At 34.6% G+C, this 18,983-nt stretch overlaps 1 protein-coding gene across 3 annotated transcripts in view; it reads left to right on the forward strand.

The window, feature by feature from the left end:
* Positions 1–18,983, forward strand: part of LOC124354213 (zinc finger protein 502-like) — a 69,599-nt gene that overhangs the window by 22,776 nt on the left and 27,840 nt on the right. The window contains exon 1 of one of the 3 annotated variants that reach the window (XM_046804502.1): positions 12,255–12,467. The exons of the other annotated variants lie outside the window; for them this stretch is intronic. Coding sequence (XP_046660458.1) covers positions 12,416–12,467 — 52 coding nt within the window. The 5' untranslated portion in view covers positions 12,255–12,415. Of the gene's footprint in view, positions 1–12,254; positions 12,468–18,983 lie in introns of those variants that run through there. 3 annotated transcript variants of the gene reach the window in all.

The following is an 18,983-nucleotide window of genomic DNA, read 5'->3' on the forward strand; positions in this document are numbered from 1 at the left end:
TAAAGACTTAAATTTTGCATGAAACTTCGCTTTCATTTAGGAACAGAGTTCGATGATAAAGAATGGCACTCCGTGGAATTTGGTTGAACGTAAACGAATATTTTGACAGTAATTTATGGGTAACCACGAGAAAATGCCGTATAAATAAATGTGTAAACTAACTGAGAACAGTAATATGAGATCTCAACATGTGATATTTGTATTCACAGTTTAAAATGAAAATTAATACAGTGTAAATTCAATGATAAAAGTTGGTGACAAGATTTGATCTCAGTGCGCTCTTGCGATTTAGTACCTTCCTTAGGTTTACGAAACCTTTATTATTTGAAACTTTCACTGCTATGAAACCTAACTTAATGAACAAAAATGTAAAGTATCACCTGACAAGATAACTCGAGAAATATTTCAAGTGTAGACTCATCTTATTTTGGTTAAAACTTAACTTATATATAGGCAGGAATGAGTTCTATGATGGTGCATGTTCAAAACCATCGAATTTGGTTGAGCTTAATTGAAGCCTGTCAGTCAGCATGCTAGCAAAATGTATCTTTTGTTTGCCGGGGAGATGTAAAACTTTGTTTTCTGTGTGATAGTCTGTCTGCCTATTTCCCCAGACGAGAGGGAAATGAGCTATAGGTTTTAAATCTTACATAAAACCTCAGCGAAGCCTGGTACGCGACTGGCGGTGTAGCGTACTCCTACACTATACAGGTATTGGCGAAGGGAGGGGAAAAAGTCTTCTTATACCAATATCTTATAGGTTTTCCTATTATAAATTGTTTTAAACTGTCCGGCCGAGGTACGGAATCATCGATTCATCCACAGAATGGCAGAGTGGTTCTCTTCTTACGGGAAAAATTTTGCAAATTTCACAAATCGCATGTTTTTAATACTTACATTTATATATTTGTCATTTTTATAAAGTCGAATCCCACAAACGCAAACGTGTTTGCCATTACGAACACAATCCTATCTCTTGATAAAGCTCTACAAACTAACTCATTGCAGGAATCAGTTTGCTGTTTCCTAAACATTGCTCTGCGTGAAAAGGAACATAACCGCTTAGTAGAATTATAAGAATGAAACAGCATTTCATGATACGTAACATCACCTATTTGTGTAAATCTGCAAATCTACCTATTTTATCAATAAAATTCTCTTCTTCAAAATACAAAAATAAATATTTCCCTCGGTATCAACTCGTTTCGTACAGTCAGCTTTGAGACCCAATATGTATAATTGATTTTCAGATAACTCATTTCATAATTACATGCTGTCCTGACATTGTTGGTTATGAGAACTTTTAAAAATTCAGTTTTAGAGGAGATCCTCCTACACAATTACCACTGCCCTTGGAAAACTTTGCTGAAGAACTAGGCACTGGTGATTGCTATGTGTGCTATTTGCTCCGTAGGGAACCAAAAGAATACAAAAAATAGATTAGAAATATAAGATAAAAAATATACTCGTAAGGAGTGAATACGCGGTAATTAACACAATCGAATATTAAACTAATAAGGCTGGATTGGGGAATATGAAATTAGGTCAGTGGAAAGTCAAAATAAGAGGAATGCTGTGTACATTGCGCTAACGAGGTGTTCACTCTCACAAGAAACAGCACAGGACAGCATTGATTTGGTCCATAGAACTGCCTCAAGTTGATCTTTAGAATACTGTTACCAACCAGTACGACAAGGTAAACGTGATAAAATATAAAAAGGAGGGATTGAACGAGGATCACAACTATCACACTATCCTCATATCCACACTCCTATATCACAACGAGAATAAACGAGTTTTATACCAAACTAGTAAATGCTATAAAAAAAGGTTTTTGCGGCACGATAAAATTGTGAGCTAGCATGAACCGCGGCGAGAGAGAGGGAGACAAAATCCATACCTTGTTAAAGAGATCGGACTATCTATTACAAAACTCAGTGTGACTATATCCGTGGCTTGAGCTGGGATATGCGATATACCCATTACAATACAGACCTAGAGGGGTCGGGGCAATTGACTGCTCGAAATATACTGTAGACTAGTCACGAGACGACCCTCTGGCTAAGTACATGGTGTAGCTGTGTAGTGTAGCGGTATTATTTAATTTTGCAGGCGCTTACATCATTAATTACATCTGCAACATTAGAACACACGATTATAGTTAAGAGTCCCAAGAGAGATGATTACCACCTTCAATTTGAAGGTATGTAAGGTTACCAGGGTCATTTCGTGACTCATCTACAGTACCGTGATCTTCGATCAATCAGAGGCAGTAAAAAAATCATGTGATCCCTGCAACAAGTTGCCTGTGAGTAGCCAGTTAGAGTAGCTCATTGGAGTTGTATAAAAAGTACATGTTAACATGAGGGTATACAAATTAATATTAGAGTTAAAATTATATTACAGTGTTATAAATATTACACAGCTGGGTCGGTTGAATAGTAATTTGTAACTTTTTTAGAGTATTCATCTGAACTAAAACCTACATTAAGAAAGCTTCAATCAAAACTGTCATGATCTGACTCCAGCTGTGGCATTGCAGCTTCCTCAGAGAGCTGGTAACCTGGTAGATTATTCAAATTTAAATCATTGTATTGTTCAGAATCTTCGTCGGTGATATCTTCATTCGCATTGATGGGAGTTTGAAGGAAGTCAATATTTCCCCCGTCAAATCGAAAGGTTATATTTTCTTTCTCTACCTGAGACAACATTTCAAAACATGTAATCGATGTAAAATATATTTTAGTTTGTGTAAAAGTCAGTCTAAGCTGCAGTGTTTATGCTTTCATAAACAAACTTGAGGACACTCGCATGAAAAATTCAATTTTATAAAGTGATCTTGGATCTTAAAAAACTTAATATTTAGATTATAATGAAAATAAAAAAAAAACTGTATGAAAGAAATTTTATATACAGAAGAGTGAATAAACAGTAATTAGAAAACAATACTCTGAAACAAAGGTTTATGCGAAAACTATACTCGTGTGATTACTTTCCTACATATAGGACAACAGTAGTTAAAACATAACCTCAAAGTTAGAAATTTGTTGAGGAGTAATTGAACCTCGTGAATTATACGCATGTCTTATTAGCTAACAAAAACTTTTAGAGACTCTAATCGTAGTGTAATTTTAGTATACTTGCTGTTCCATCTCGTGACGGGATATTCTGCTATGTTTGAGGTAATCATTAAAAAAATGAACTAAAGCTAAAATTAAATATTTCGGTCCCGTTTTATTTATTTTATACATTAACGAATTGCCTTCAACAATTATCGACAGTGGTGCTTGTTTGTCTGATTGCAGATAATGCTTCCCTTTTGATTTCTCCAAAAAATCGCAAAGAACTAGAAGCTAAATCCCGAAAAAAGATAGCCTCTTCCAGTAGTTTAGCAGGATTCGTTTGGTTGTAAATCAAGAAACCTTCTTACGGTGAAATTTTAGATAGCAAATAAAAATCTCTTATCTCCAATTGATAGCGATACTTTAGTAAATCCATATGTCAATGTATGATTTTTTTGGGTTTGAAATAAAAAACATCTCGTGTACCTTACGTATGGATTCTGTGTGCAGAACTTTTTTTAAATCTTTTTTACATTTTTGATACAAACGTTCTTCTAGCGGTCTACTATGGTTTGATTTATCCTCATTCAAACTACGCAGGTAAAATGTGGGGATATGTGAGCTCTGAAGATGACTTCACATTAAAGTTACAAAAACAAAACATTGAAAGTTGTTTTAAGAAACTACTGTTTAGAAAAAACGAGATTAAACATTTTCCCTCTTTTTACTTGTCCTAAATTCTTTTTCAGAGATACAGAAATCTGCACTCTTGCCATATCTGCACCAACAACATTGATAAAGTTGATAGATTGATACCACACTCTTTTCCATAATACAAATTTCTTTCAGTGGCACGTGTGCTGTATGGAATACGGTTGTTCAGTTTCCTGCTAGATAACCTAAAAACGAAGGTAGTTTGTAAACATTTCAGAGATTCCTTAAGAGTTATTGCTGCAGAAGTGCTATTACAGTGTGCGGGAGTTTATTACTTAGCAGTGAACTGGAGTTTTCAACTAACTGTTGAAAAGAGCCATCCACAAACAAATAAAAATAACGTTTTAATCAAGTTTATCACTCCGTTGGTTGCGTGACTGACTTTTTTGTTCTAGTAATAAACCATTTTTGTCTATTTAGGTAGTAAGGTTCTAGCCATTGTAACTGTCGTAACGTATGTTTTATTACTTGTAGAAATATGACGCAAGTGTGCATATTTTATTGTTTATAAAGATTGTCTGATTTTTTATTTGAGCTCTACAACAAAAACTATTCTTTCGTTCTCCCCGGATTCCCTTTTACAAGTGTATAGTGCTGCAACCTGTGATCAAACCGGGAACTGACAGGAAATGGTCTTTTGACAGAACATTGTATGTAATCTATATAGAACACTAGGTATACTCGTATCTTGGTTAAAAAATATCACATGGTACCCTTTTAATTAATAATTAGTGGGACGCTATTTTATGAGTACCTCACATCAAAAGTTTATATATATATATATATATATATATATATATATATATATATATATATATATATATAAAATAATTGGGCGTAGGTATACATTTTTAGAACGTTTATTACATTATTCGTGTGCCCTAATTACTTGCCTTTTGATTTGGATTCTTTGAAATGTGTGTGATGTCTGAAATCCCAACTATCAGAGCAACAAAGCAGCGCGTAACAAGCGTCATTAAAGCGTTACTTTATTTTTCAGTTCTTCTACAATAACCCCACATGATTTAGCACAAAACATTATCTTTGTTTCTAGAATCTTCATAGTGTTTGTAAGTCAAAACCATAATAGTTTGGGGTCTAGCTCGAGAGTTTTTCCGTGTTCGACAGCCTAATACTATGAATGAAAATTTGGTTCGGCACCTAAGTAAAATGTTTTACATTACGAGTATAATTGTTAGCAACCCTGTTCCTGGCACATGAAGTAAACCCATTCCAAGTGTACCAACTTCGTAAGTTAAAGTAAATAATTCAAGACTGATCATTTATCCTGTAACATTATAATGATTCTAGCATTAGGTAAAATTTCAATACAATTTTTCTCTTGAAATTTATGACAAATGTTTTCCTATTTTTAATTACAAAAACAGTTTGACTTCTTTAAAAGTTTGCTCGTCCTTACCTTCGTTCCTTAAATTAATGAGGTCTTGAAACTACTACCAAAAGAATTCTTAATTTTCATATAATGAAAAATATTGTCTACATCTCGACAATTTTATAGTTGGTACACAACATATGGATGGTATTTTGTGAGCATTTTTCTCTTATAACTCCATTGATGGAGCAATAGAAAAATGATTCTTTTGTTGACAGTTAATGTATAATAAACATAAAAATAAAGCTTTCTCCAATAGTGAGTTTCATTGGATGTAATGTTTGGCAAATTAATTTTCTTTGAATATCCATGCAGATAACATGTGTGTATTTAATAATTGAACATGAAAAACCCTTTCTAATTATTACACTGCAATCACTATTCTAGAGTTAATAGTGTAAGTTGGGGTTTTTATGTTTATTATTTCTGCAAAACACGTACTTATTAAGCGATTTATTGCATAACTTTAATCACTCAGCAAGTCATTAAGTGGAACCATATGCGTAAATAACACATGTCCTTCATACACCAGTCAAACTTAAATTTTTAGCTCTTAAAGCATTACGGTAAAGTTTAAGCGTGTAAGATTGGTCTCTGTTATTTAAGAGAAAAAACAAAAAAAAAAACGCGCCAAAATAGCTGTTTTGAGGTATCATAGTGGAAATGACAGTTTTTTTTCAAAATTCGAATTCATACTAACGTACCTGGCAAGAATTCGCTAGGCAAGTATTCAAACTCCGACTAGAATGATAGCAACAACAAAATCGGCTATTGACATATCCTCAAATCTCCCTAATATCGTAGTATCTGTGGTAAATACAGCGATTTCTAACCGCTGTGGCCAAGAAGAAGCAATTAATGGAAGAAGATGGAACAGGAGCCAACAAGAGAAACAAGGCTCTCCTCATCACTTCATTTTCAAAATAAAGGTGGAATTTTCTAAATTCATTCTAATCAGAAGAAAAGTAGTTTGAAATGTCTAAAAGTTGGCTAAATTTGCACTTATATTCTGCTGTACAACACAAACTATAAAAACAACAAATTTGAGTACTATTTACCAGAAAAAACCAAATCATAAATGGATTAAGAAAGGGATTCTGGTTTCGAGAGAGAAACTCAAGCTTTTCTCCAAAGTTTACAGAACAACTCACGATGAAAATTTAAAATTATTTTTTCGAAATTATGAACAGATTTCTGGAAATTGATTCAAGCTGCGAAAGCATATGATGACTCAAAAGCAATTCCCTAAACCGTTTGGGGATTATTACCAATAAAGTCTAAAAATGATACAAATCAAAATTGAGAATCAGGATGGTGGATCTAAGGTGATTAATGAGTTTGGCAGGCTTTTTACATGTGTTGCTTGTGAGCAAGGAAGGACCTTGTCCATCAGCACCTCAAATAGACTCCACGAGAAGACAAATTCCAGTAACCTAATTGGTCCTTGCATCTGTAGTTGAGGAAGAGCTCACTAGATTCAACAGTTCCTAGCGAACTAGTCACGCGTTATACACTACATCGCTAAATTTATTGTTTTATTGAGGGATCTGTTATTTCCCTTACTTTTCTTAATTTCAATAGTATCTCTAATTTTCACGAAATGCAATCTTGTAGTTATCAACAATTATCGGCCAATCTCAGTTTGCCAATTCTGAGCAAAAGCTTCGAAGGATTTTTAACACGGACACTTTTAAACAAATAAAATCTGTTCTCAACACCAATTCGGGTTCAAAAAGGGCAAATCGATTATGGACGTAATTAATTGTAAGTCTTGTCGATATAATTTATCAAAGGCCTTCGATTGTGTTGACCATCCCACGCTGCTTGATAAGTTGGAATGCCATGGCATTCGAGGTGTGCCTCTCTTGAGATTTAGTTAATTTCAAAGTCACAAAATCCAAGTTGTTGAAATTTAAAATCATGTTTCCAGTTGAATGAAAATGAGTTGTGGAATACTTCAAAAATCCATTCTGAGTCCGATTTTCTCATTCTACTCTATATCAACGAGATAAATCATCACTACCACTGATGATACAACTGTCTGCTGTAATTAATTTTAAAATTAATTTTGAAATAAAACTGCTCTGTTGCACTAAACCACAATGGGCAACATTTTCACAGCATCAGTCTGAAAACTATTCTTAAAATTCTAATGTTTTGAGTTTCTTTGCGTTCGTTACAGTTCGAGGATGGTCCTGTTAAAATACTGACGGATAGTATAGTTTACTCCACTAAATCCTTTGGAAGTTACCTTGATCGAGGTTTGACGTGGAATGTCCACTTTGACCATGTTTTATAGTGTTACTGCAAATTAGAGTAAAGATGCAAAACAACTATGCAACAGTACTACAAATGTACGAAAGTGAAATTTAAAAAACAGACAGGATAGGGTTATTGTTGAGGGTTGAAGAGAAGAGTTCATGGCATGATGCCAATTCACCGACGTTGTTCTAGCTTCATGCTTGACTCATCCAGGGGCGGTACTTCTAACTTCAGGACGTTAGAAGTGCCTCCAGGGCGTTGAAGCGAGGTCATGGAAGATCGGGCCACTTATGACTCCTCTCACTGCAACAGTCACTGGCATCGGCGTGGGACACAAGTTTTGAGGGAATCCGTGTGTATATAACACACGAGACAAAGTTCAGAGTGGCACTACTACTGCAATCGAGTTAACGAAGGGCATCAGGACCCAAGACGACACTACAGCCAACGAGAAAACGACAAGATTTTTGGGATACCGCTCATCACGAGGCGAGAGAGTCAATGCGTGACTGCTATAGCGAACGAATTGTATGAAGGTAGGTTCAATACCCACGCACCTTGGTAGAGAGAAAATGAGACCGCTACTTCATAACGCGGCAAGTTCCAAGACAAGAATCATACTGCAAACGAGAGAACAAAGGGCGAAAACTTTGCGAGTGATCGCTTCCGGAGCATATCACGCTCAGAACGACTCCGACGGTACAATGCCGGGTCGAGTGTCGAAGGACACCTCGGACAAGTAGACAGACGAACTATGGGATGAGTTCTAAAAATGGGAGACGGCGATTGCGTCGTACGATAGTTCCAAAGTACACTGAATCGGCTCATTGATTTTCTCTACGTCGAGAATAGAAATTCTAAAGAAACTAGCCTAAGTAGGAAACTAAACAATCGAACCCATTTGCAAATATTATACAGGTATGTACACTGGATCCCTTGAACTCACGTAGGAGTTTAACAAAACACACATTTAAGAACTACTTAAAACAACACATAAACGAAGGGGGCCGTATAGTAGCTTTGTTAAGAGGAAATGGATAAACACCTGGACCGCAGGGCTGGCCAAGATTCCGCTTGGAGAAGACACTGTCACTGCTCGGGATGACCTTGGCGGTGCGGGCTCGAGTAAGAAGGGAGGGGTGCCCTGCTGCAGCAGCTTAGAGACCTGAGTGTGTCGCTGCGCTGAGGTGAGTTGTGCCTGCGCTACGCGGTTCGCCACATAAGCCTTGAGGCGGTAGAGGGGAGTTTGTTACCAATGTTATGTAATATGTACTATCAATGTTTGTGTGGAAACATTTATAAGCTTAGTCATTACCAGACTGAGCCTAATAGAATAAAGAAGAGAAAAATAAAATATTATGAATCCGTGGAAACTAATATCCTTTCTCCTCGACCAAATGGAACCTATGAAACTGTAAATGTTTGACTGAAATTGAAAGTCTTAGTCTGGATAACCTAAGAGAATCGAGGGACAGTTTTAAACCGTTTAATCTGCAGTTATTAAAGAAACAAACTACAGAAAAAATTGTCCACTTTAAATCATATTGAAATGCTCAAGTCAAAACTTAAAAAGAAGAAAAACAGCCACCTTGGATCAACAGAAGTTCAACACATATTATAGAAATTGAACTTAAATTTTTAAATTTTAAATAAAAAACACACTACTAAAAACTACCGCACTCTTTAAAAAGAAATAAAGGGAAGAAATGCTCTAATTAATTTCTCCAAATGCATGCATTGCACGTAGTGTTTATGTGGACTCCTAAACTGTTCTGTAGAAAGATCGTTTTCCCGCCTCAATAGAATCAAGAACTATATAAGAAGCAAGTCTACTGGATTTTTTTATATTGAACTCCTGATTTCTCAAGACACGAATATATGAATTATTGAAGTTTTCCAAGGAGAAAAGAGAAAAGTATACGTTATTAATTTTGTTAAACAAAACTCTTGCTTTACGCTTTTTATGCTGTAATTCAATTTTTCTACATAAAGATAATTTGTAACGTATGTTATTTTTGTACTAATTGTTTAGAAAAATGAAGGCAACTACACAATATTTACTTGTGTAGTTGCCTCACGATGGGATCTCGATTCTGAAAGGTCTCGCAAATTTAAATGAATATTGGAATTTGTTTTGTAATTCACTAGTGGTATTAATTAAAGATAATTTTGTTTAACAGCAATATCCACAATTTGTTTGATATTTGGTAAATAAACTAAAACGATAAAATAAAGATTCGTTGTTTTGGTGACCAAACTCATAGACAGTATATTCAGTTGAAAAGTATTTGATGTTGAAATCAGGCCTACACGAACGTGTTAGGATGTTTTCACTGTTGTGGTGGTTGAAGTGGGGGGGGGGTTGTGGGGGTCAGGGTGAGACAAAGGAGTCCAATACTTAGGGGGCAACTGTCCAAATCTGCCACTGAATGAAAGTAAACTTGTTCCCCATAAATCCACGCTGGGATTTAGCGGAAAATTGTTTTGCACAAAGTACTAACTTGAGTTCTCTTACCGGTTTCCATAATCTTAGCAATAACTGTGGCGATCGACCTAATAGTGAAGCATTAATACTTAGAGAAGAGTTACGAAACTGTTATGTGGAGTCAAAAGTTTTGCCTTCTTCTCATACATGTAGGCAGAGATATCTTGGCCTCAGAAAGTTGTATCGTAAGCTCATTCTGAAACTCAAATCAGAGAGTGTAAAACAACAGCTTAACATGTCATCCAACAAGACTAAAACTCTTTGGGGCATTGTCAATCAGAGTAGAGGTTCAAAAAACAGGATGAAAAAGGTACCAGTAAAAGGTCCTGTAATTAGAGGTCAATCTGGAGAGGTGGTTGACGATCCTTGGAGGTTTGCAACATCTTCAACGATTACTTTCTTAATGTCTCGTAACACTGGTCACGAGAGTGTTAATACATCAAACAGCAATAGCTCTTCATTAAATAATTTATTTCCTTTAAACTCGTTTTTCTTATCACCCACTAATCCCATTGTAACAGTAGAAGCAACTCACAGCTTGAGAACAAAGTATTCAGCTGGATATGATGAAGTGTCATCAGCTTTGCTAAAAAAAGTTGCTACAGAACTTGCTGAGCCACTTTGTGATTTGATCAATCATTCATTTTCAATAGGTGTCTTCCCAGATTGTCTAAAAATTTCTGTGGTAAACCCTTTTTATAAGAAGGGCAGCAATCTGGAATGTTCCAACTATACAACTATAGAGGCCAGTATCGTCATCTCAACTTTATCAAAAGTTATTGAAAAAGTCGTGTTAAATAGGCTATGGAGTTTTCTGAAAAGTAACAAGTCGCTATTCAGTCATCATTGCGGGTTCACCCAAGGGAAAAGTACTGTTGATGCGATGTTCTGAGTTGTCCAAAATATTGTTGACGCTATCGACTCAGGAAACCATTCTAGCAGCTTGTTCTTTGATCTAAGCAAAGCCTTCGATCTTGTTGACCAAGACCTTATACAGAATAAAATGTTTGACATGGGAGTTAGAGGAATTTGCTCTTCATTGGTTTCAATCTTATCTGGTGGGAAGACCCCAGTGTGTTAAGGTGAGTTCTGTCGATTCGTCCAAAACCATCTGTAGTGCATTTTTCAAGCAAGAAACGGTCAGGAAGGGCGTCCCACAGGGTTCAATTTTGGACCCTGTACTTTTTTTATTTTCACCAATGACCTTTATCAGAGTTTATCTGGGCCCAATCTGTGCCTCTATGCGGATGACACATCCCTAACTTTTTCCAGCCCTTCCAAAGATTGCTTAGAGCTTAATGCATTCATAGCAGGAAATGCACTTCTGAATTGGGTGAAACTAAACAGATTGCAGATGAACATCTCTAAAACGACCCTCGTTGAATTTTATATAGGGAACAGGCCAAACAACAGTTTACTCAGTATCCACACCTGGGCGCTGAGCCTATCTTCTCTGAGGGTGTTGTTAAATTTCTTGGCCTCATTATAGATTGTAACTTATCTTTCACTATGCACTTAGAGTATGTGTGGAAGAAGGTGAGTCAAGAAGGTATTTTTGTGCTCAGAAAGTTGTCTCGTTTTGCGTCCATTGATGTTCTTGTTACTGCGTATTATGGTATCGTTTATCCGTTTTTGTCTTATGGAGTTTGCATTTGGGGCTCTGAGAGCACCAAAACCAAGTCTGTCTTCAGGCTTCAAAGGAAAGCCATGAGAATGATATCTCATGTTTTACCCCGAACTTCATGTGCAGACCTTTTTACTTTCAACAAAATTCTTACCACCCCTTCTATTTATATTTTGGAAACCATTTCCTATCTCCATAAAAATTTCCACCTTTTTGAACAGTTTCTCCCATCACATTGCTACGGTACGAGAAGTAATCCCAAATGCATTATGAACATCCCTCCAGACTCCACCTCGGTTTATAAGAAACATTTGATATATTCTGCATAAGCTTATAAGCTATAGACTGCCATTAAGCTTAAAGTTGGTACAGAGTCACTATGTTTTTAGGAGGAAGTTGAGGCTGTTTCTTGCTGAAAAGGCATATTATTCTGTAGATAATCTTTGGAATGATAAGTCTTTATAAAATAAAGTTTAGAATGATTGTTTTGATTTAATGTTTTATTGTATTGACTTGGCATATGCATTGTTAACTTTGTTAACATGCTTAATAAAGAACTTGAACTAATGATTTTGCGTCTCATTTTCTAGCACATACAGTATACTCGAACGGAAATCATGTTAATTCATTAGGCTTTGAAATCAGCTGTTAGTGCCAGTACAGTTAGCAGACGACTGATAAAATGTGGAGGGAGAAGAGAGAGAAGGCGGTATACCGATTGCCGACAGACAAGAAGTAAACAAATCGATACGAGCATTAACCTCTCAAAAGCTAACTTTGTTAATTATGTACTGGTAAATCAAATAAATTAACTATATTCATCATTTCATACACAAAATCCAAATTCAATATGGTGTAAGCAATTAGTTGTTTAGATGGCTGTGACTTATATTATAATACACCCATCAATAAGCGGAATTCAGCTGGGTTCGTATTAATGGCTAGAAATTCTGACATAAGAATAATATTATGTTACATTAGCTTATCAGACTACGCTGTACGTGTTTTGTTATTAACCTATATGTAATGGGTTTAGGTATTTTATTAGCTGCAACTCAAAAAAAAGTTTAATGATGTTCATAATCAGTGAATATTAAAAGCACTTTCTTTTAAATAGTGTCCTTTGCTATAGTACAGTAAACAATTTTTTTAATAAATATTCCAAATTTGTGCATGAATCTTTTTTTAATTGATGAATCAATTTTATTGGTTTTAACAATGTACAGTTTTAAATCGAGTCCATTACCACTTAAAACATTTGATATAGTTTTGTTAAATAGACTTTTTATATTTAGAAAAGCGTGCTATTGTACATTCTAACACGTATTCTGCAGAGTTCCGAGGAGGTAAAATAAGATTAGTGAGCCTGGTATTTTTATATCGATATTAACAAATAATATTGCTTAATGACACACATCGATATAATCAGCCTTTGCTGATCTTTTATGAAAGAAGATTCAAAAACGTCTGTGACAAAGATGCTTAAAGCTTGACTCGAGATTCTATGAGTCAGGTCTGAAACAGTGTCAGATTTCAGACAGTAAACTAAGCAGAAAGTGAAGTGGAGCTAAACTTAACATTCATATATAGCTTGAGTTTGTATCAGAGCTATAACAGCTACGCTATGAAGTCATTTGATCTGCTTTTTGCAGCTATATAGGCGAGCTACGTAGTTTCGAAGTGAGAAATTTGAAACACAAAAAAAATATTTTTAAGTCGATAGTGTAAACTGAAATCGGAGACAAAGTTTCAGTGTAGGCTAATTTGTGCCATGATTAAACAATCTAATGAAACCATCAAATATATATTTAGAAATCAGACACAGGTTTTATTGTTAATTAGGCCATGATAAATTATTTTTCTTTAAATTACTAGCAAGCAAAATTAAGTTAATGCTAGACAATACTGTCAATGAAACTGCTACTGAAAAAGCAGTCTGGACATCATAGCCTACTGAGTTTCACGAAGACGACACATTACAAGATACTTAAAGCCATTTACATTAGTAGAGGAAATAATGTGATCTGTTGGTAGTAAGTATAGATGGTATGAAAAATGAATCCCCAACTAAAGAACTTTTGATACTTTAAAATTTTTATATTAACTTAAATACTGAGGTTCGACTATGAGTATTTTTAACAGTTAACTTAATTTTGAGACTAAAGGTAATGCATATGTTCAACTGCTCTCATCAATAAGTAATATCTTAAATTTATTTTATCATATGATGAATACAACAGCTATCTAAAAATAGCTTATATGATATGATTATGCACATTATTTATGAAAATTATATAACATAATTTCAAGCCTCTGACTTTTTTTTATTTTTAAATTGAAACTAAGTGTTTCATGAAACTAAGCACTGATGCCAGGTGTGATCTTTCCTGATGTATAGTAGGCCTATTAATTGATAGAGAGGTTTTACTAGTCATATGTAGTATATTAACCCGCCCTACATCATTTTGTAATAAAGTAGGTACACCAATACCCATCCTTAAAACGTTCATGTATTCAGCTGTGAAAATAAATAATTTAAAGATTTATTTACTGTTATCATGTTTGAAAATGAATTCACGTTATTGTCCTTCATAATTGCGTTTACTAACTAATGTAGGCCCGCCCAGTTGTGAAAAATTCAACTAAAATAAATGTTTTCTAAAACTTTTTGTATTACAAGGAACATATATAAAAAAATAAAGTAGAGTAAGAAAATAATATCTATATTAAACTTTGTACACAGAACTATATTATTACATTCCTACATTTTCATATGAATGATAAAAAAATTAATGTATGAGAAAGAAATGATATGATGAGTACAGGTACCCACAACACTGACCTTTCATTAGTGGGAGGTGGATAATTCCGTCATACAAGGTACAATAAAATGGTTTTATTATTTAAAAGTAAACTTACAAATTAGACTTAAATAATTATACATACACATACCTACACAAATAAATACAAAACAAATATGTATACTAATAAATAAACCATTTCCAAGTGGCCTCCTTTATTTCTTAATATTTTTAAGGGAACAACTCCCTGTCACTAAAAGGAGCTCTCAAGGAGCATGGATTTCACTCATGTCTCAAACCTCCTTATGCCACATTCTGCTTTGAGGGATTCAGGCACAGCATTGTAGAGTTGAATGTCCTTATATTTTAGGTGCTTTTTGTAAACAGTATGTACTGGGATCTCAATATTATGTGTCTTCCGAAACCAATATTGTCTATGCCTGGAAAATAGAATAAATAAAGGAAGATTTCTTTTGACAAATGAGATTCAATTGAGTATGGACATAAAGGAAAATTTAAGATATTGTTTTGCTTGAAAAAGTCCTGGCAGGATGATCTATAAGGTTTTTTCAAAACCAAATTCAAAGCTCTTTTTGAAGCTTAAATTTACAAAGTGTACAATAGCATATGATAAGTGCAGCAAAATTAGACAATAACAAGCTTCCAGCAGTACTAGAGTCAGCAAAAGTAGACAACTACCTTAAAAAAAATCCAGAGCTTACCTTTTTGCAGAAAAATTCAATATGTTCGTCAAACCTCAACTTTTTATCTATTAAAAGGCCAAAAAATTCTTTTGTTTCCTATGCACCAATAAGTTCATTTTCAGATTTTAGCTGATGAAGCTACTACTATTGGTGAGGCAGGGCCAAGAGAGACCCTCCAGAAATAATATAAAATTAAGTATTGTAAAACTTGTTTTAATGCATTGTTACCTAAGAAATAAATTAAATCAAATCATTTGTTATTATTATGCCCATAATTCAAAAATATTTTGCACCCAATGTTTTTATTATATTTTATTTTCTCATTAAATTGTAAATCATTTGTGATGTTATTGAATATTATAACTTTAATTTCATATACTGCAGGGAATATTGGGAAAGGTAAATAGAACTTTTTACAAATATTTTTATTGAAATACAAACTCGAACTGTAAGTGTTAACAGCCACATTGTAAACACTGAATATATGCTAATTAACTTAATTTTCCTATAATTAACAAAAGTAGAAATAAAATGCTGAGTTCAAATAATTTTTAATCACCTTTTCAGGTAGCAGCTAATATTTACTGTTTTAGCAATTTCTTAATTAATCTACTTATGAGCCATAATCATTTTTAGCAACAATTTAGCCATACAAATATACATACTACCCATATTTTTATATAATAACCTGTTAAGATAGATAATTACGGAATTAAATATAAGAAAAAAGTGTTTAATATAAGGCTAATGTTACAATTAAAACTAACACTGATATCACAATTAGAGAGCAAATTTCAAATTAGAGTACAAAAATAAGAATAAAATATTAATAAATGCATTACATAAATTAGGAAATGAGTACAAAGTATCAAAAGTAAAACTCTGCCCTGCAAAAATTAAAAAATGATAATAAAAAATAAATAAGTAGAAAAACATATGTAAACACTCGCACCATGCCCACCCACATATAAAACTTATATTTTTCTGAATTATAGTTGTAAACTTCACAACAGATGTATATTATACTTTAAGTAACCAGGAGAAAAATAAATCTTTTATTACTTATTCTACATACCTACAAAATGTAGAACAAGCAACAACTGTACATGTATAAGAAATGATCTAGCTAGATGTGCCATTAGTCGTCTTCTAAACTTTTGAAGAATATCATTTTTAAATTGTCTGGCACAGTGTTACCCAGCCATTATATCCACTCTAGAGTACTGCTCATCTTGTAGTTGGTGGAATGCGAAGACCTATGAATAACTCTCTGGACCTCATACCTGAGAAACATGAAGAGACATTCTCTAATGTAGTGCTAGACAGTCAGTTATTCTTGGATCAAAGAGTATAGATACCCGAGTTTGAACGTTAACCATTAACTAACTAGTAGAGCTAATATTGCTACAGGAGTTACATTAAAATTTAGCTGGTTTATACCTGCGTTTAGACGTATAAAGCAAATTGAATACATACAACAACTAGGTGTGAATCCTTTGGAGCTGTCTTGAAATTGGTTCATGCTGAACATGAGAGAATGTGGAGGCTGCATCCGGATCTGAGAATGAGCAGAATGGTTCTATGGTTGCCTTCCGCTAGGGTGGTGTCTGACCTTCTCTCATTAAGTAAATCGGCATCTTCTCGGGTTATTGGTGTGATTACATGGTCACCTGAGGAAGCATCTTCACAGAGTCAGTATCCTTCGGGAGGATCCGTTCTGTATGTCTGACGAGCAGGAGGAAACTGCTGAACACGTGCTCTTTGACTATCCTGCAATAGCAAGGGAGCGGTACGCCATCTTTAGTAGTCTGGACAAAGGTGGTGAATTTCCCCAGGAGGATATGATCGGTTGTTTTCGGTGCTTTGTTGAACTGCTGAAACCGTAGACTGGTCGGCTCATGGTATACTTTCAGGGTGCGCAAAAGGCCCTTGAGGCTTAAGTGCATGGCAGTAGGCCACCCCACAGAAGAGGAAGAAGAAAAACATCAACTTTGAAAATATGTACCTGATATAAATCTGATCTTATTAAGACCAACTTTTTCAAGAGATGAATACATATGTACTTCTTTAGAGTATGTTTTGAAAATTCAACATTATCTGAATAAAAGTTGCTATCAAATCACTATTTTAACTATTATTCTTCACTGGGCAGTTCTAAAAATGTGCATTGATCACCTTATAGAGCTCTTTATGCCCTAGCCTAACAAGACAAAATGTTGGTGGTGATTATACTTTTCATTTTCATTATGTGGGATATATGGCCGGAAGTGGAACCATATCAATATCTCAAACCTACAGCCATATCACTCAAGCCCGCTTCATGCATTCTGTCTGTGTTGTTCATTCATTATGTTCACATCAGCCAAGATGTCCTAAACTCCCCACTTATCAGATGGTGAAGTTGCTATGAATGTTAGTGCTACATGTTTTATCAAAAGTGATTAAGGTATACTGAGGATGTAGACCAAGCAAGTAACACAGTGTGAGGATAGGACAGCCAAATATCAAGCTGGACTATTTCACTCTTGGAGTATTATAGAGAAATATTCATCATTTTTACCTAAATAAGGTGTACCCTATTAATTTGCGTAATAAACTTGTTCATATCTGATTTTCCAACCATGTCAAAAAATTATATTATGAAATCTGTATATCAAATTGGATTTTTTGTCAATAAATTCAACAAAAAACATATCTTGATGGAGCATAAAAGCACCTCGGGTCAATAGAGTATAAACTATTTTGTACAGATAAAATTTCATGTGGACAAAATCACACAGTGTCTTATGTAGAGTTATTGTGGCTTCCTCTTGTAGTCAAGTCTGCAAGCTATGGTGGCGACACCTCAAACACCTAATCGCAGAAATAATTAAGCTAAATTTTAATGTAACTCCTGTAATTTTAGCTTTACTAGTTAGTTTGTGGTTAACATTCAAACTGGGGTATGTACGTTTTTATCCAAGGATAGATAATTCACTGTCAGGTACAGGGAATGAACATTTTGAAGCCATCTTCTATATTCAAGAAACATCAGCCCAACATATGAAGCTACCAGACAGATAGGAACCTTCCAATAGCTATAACAAATCCTCATTCCACTAGAAGTAGATAGTGGTTCCGTAGACTCTGCTATTCCTTGATCAGTTACTTCTGATGAGGAACCAGTTAATATAACAGTACTCCAGTTTTATGTACCAATACATACATTGATCTTATATATATGCACAGAATACAATCTTCAACATTGATTATATATTCAGGTGTTATGATTGTCTGAACAAAAGACCCAATTTTCAATTATACTTATTGCACCCATTTTCAACATGGTCTTCTCAATTTAATGAATATTAAGAGGGTAACACCTAGTTCTGCATGTCTCGATTGCAGACTTGGTTTTGAAGAGTGTACTTAAGGAACATTGGGCTCTTTTACCGATGAAAATGTTAATATGGGGCATATTTTAAAATTTAGTGGTGTAGAACTGTTTGAACACCATAACTCAATCGCAAGCAGATCCTCCTATAATATAAAGCAGTCTGAAGAGATTTTTATTTCTCTGTAGATCCTTGCATCATCTGCAAACAGCAAACACTGACTATTGATATTGTTAGTAAGATCATTAGTGAATATACTGAAGAGGATAGATCCAAGATGTGACCCTTGTTGTACTCCAGATTGCAAAAACTTAGATGATAGACATGAACCCAAATTCACTTGTAGCTTTCTACCAGATAAATAGCTGGTAAACCAATTGAGAAGTTTTCCCAATATCCCTTGAGTATCCAACATGGCAAGTAAATGCCAAAAGAGCAGGATAATACCGTGACACTGAGGATCTACTGTGCTTTAACCCTGAAATCTGTTCAACCAGAGGTTCATATTGATGGACCTCAAAATGTCCTCAGGAGCTAAGAATCCCACCTCAGTAAGTTTTAGGA

Source organism: Homalodisca vitripennis, chromosome 2 (assembly GCF_021130785.1).
Source record: "Homalodisca vitripennis isolate AUS2020 chromosome 2, UT_GWSS_2.1, whole genome shotgun sequence".
NCBI lineage: Eukaryota > Metazoa > Arthropoda > Insecta > Hemiptera > Cicadellidae > Homalodisca > Homalodisca vitripennis.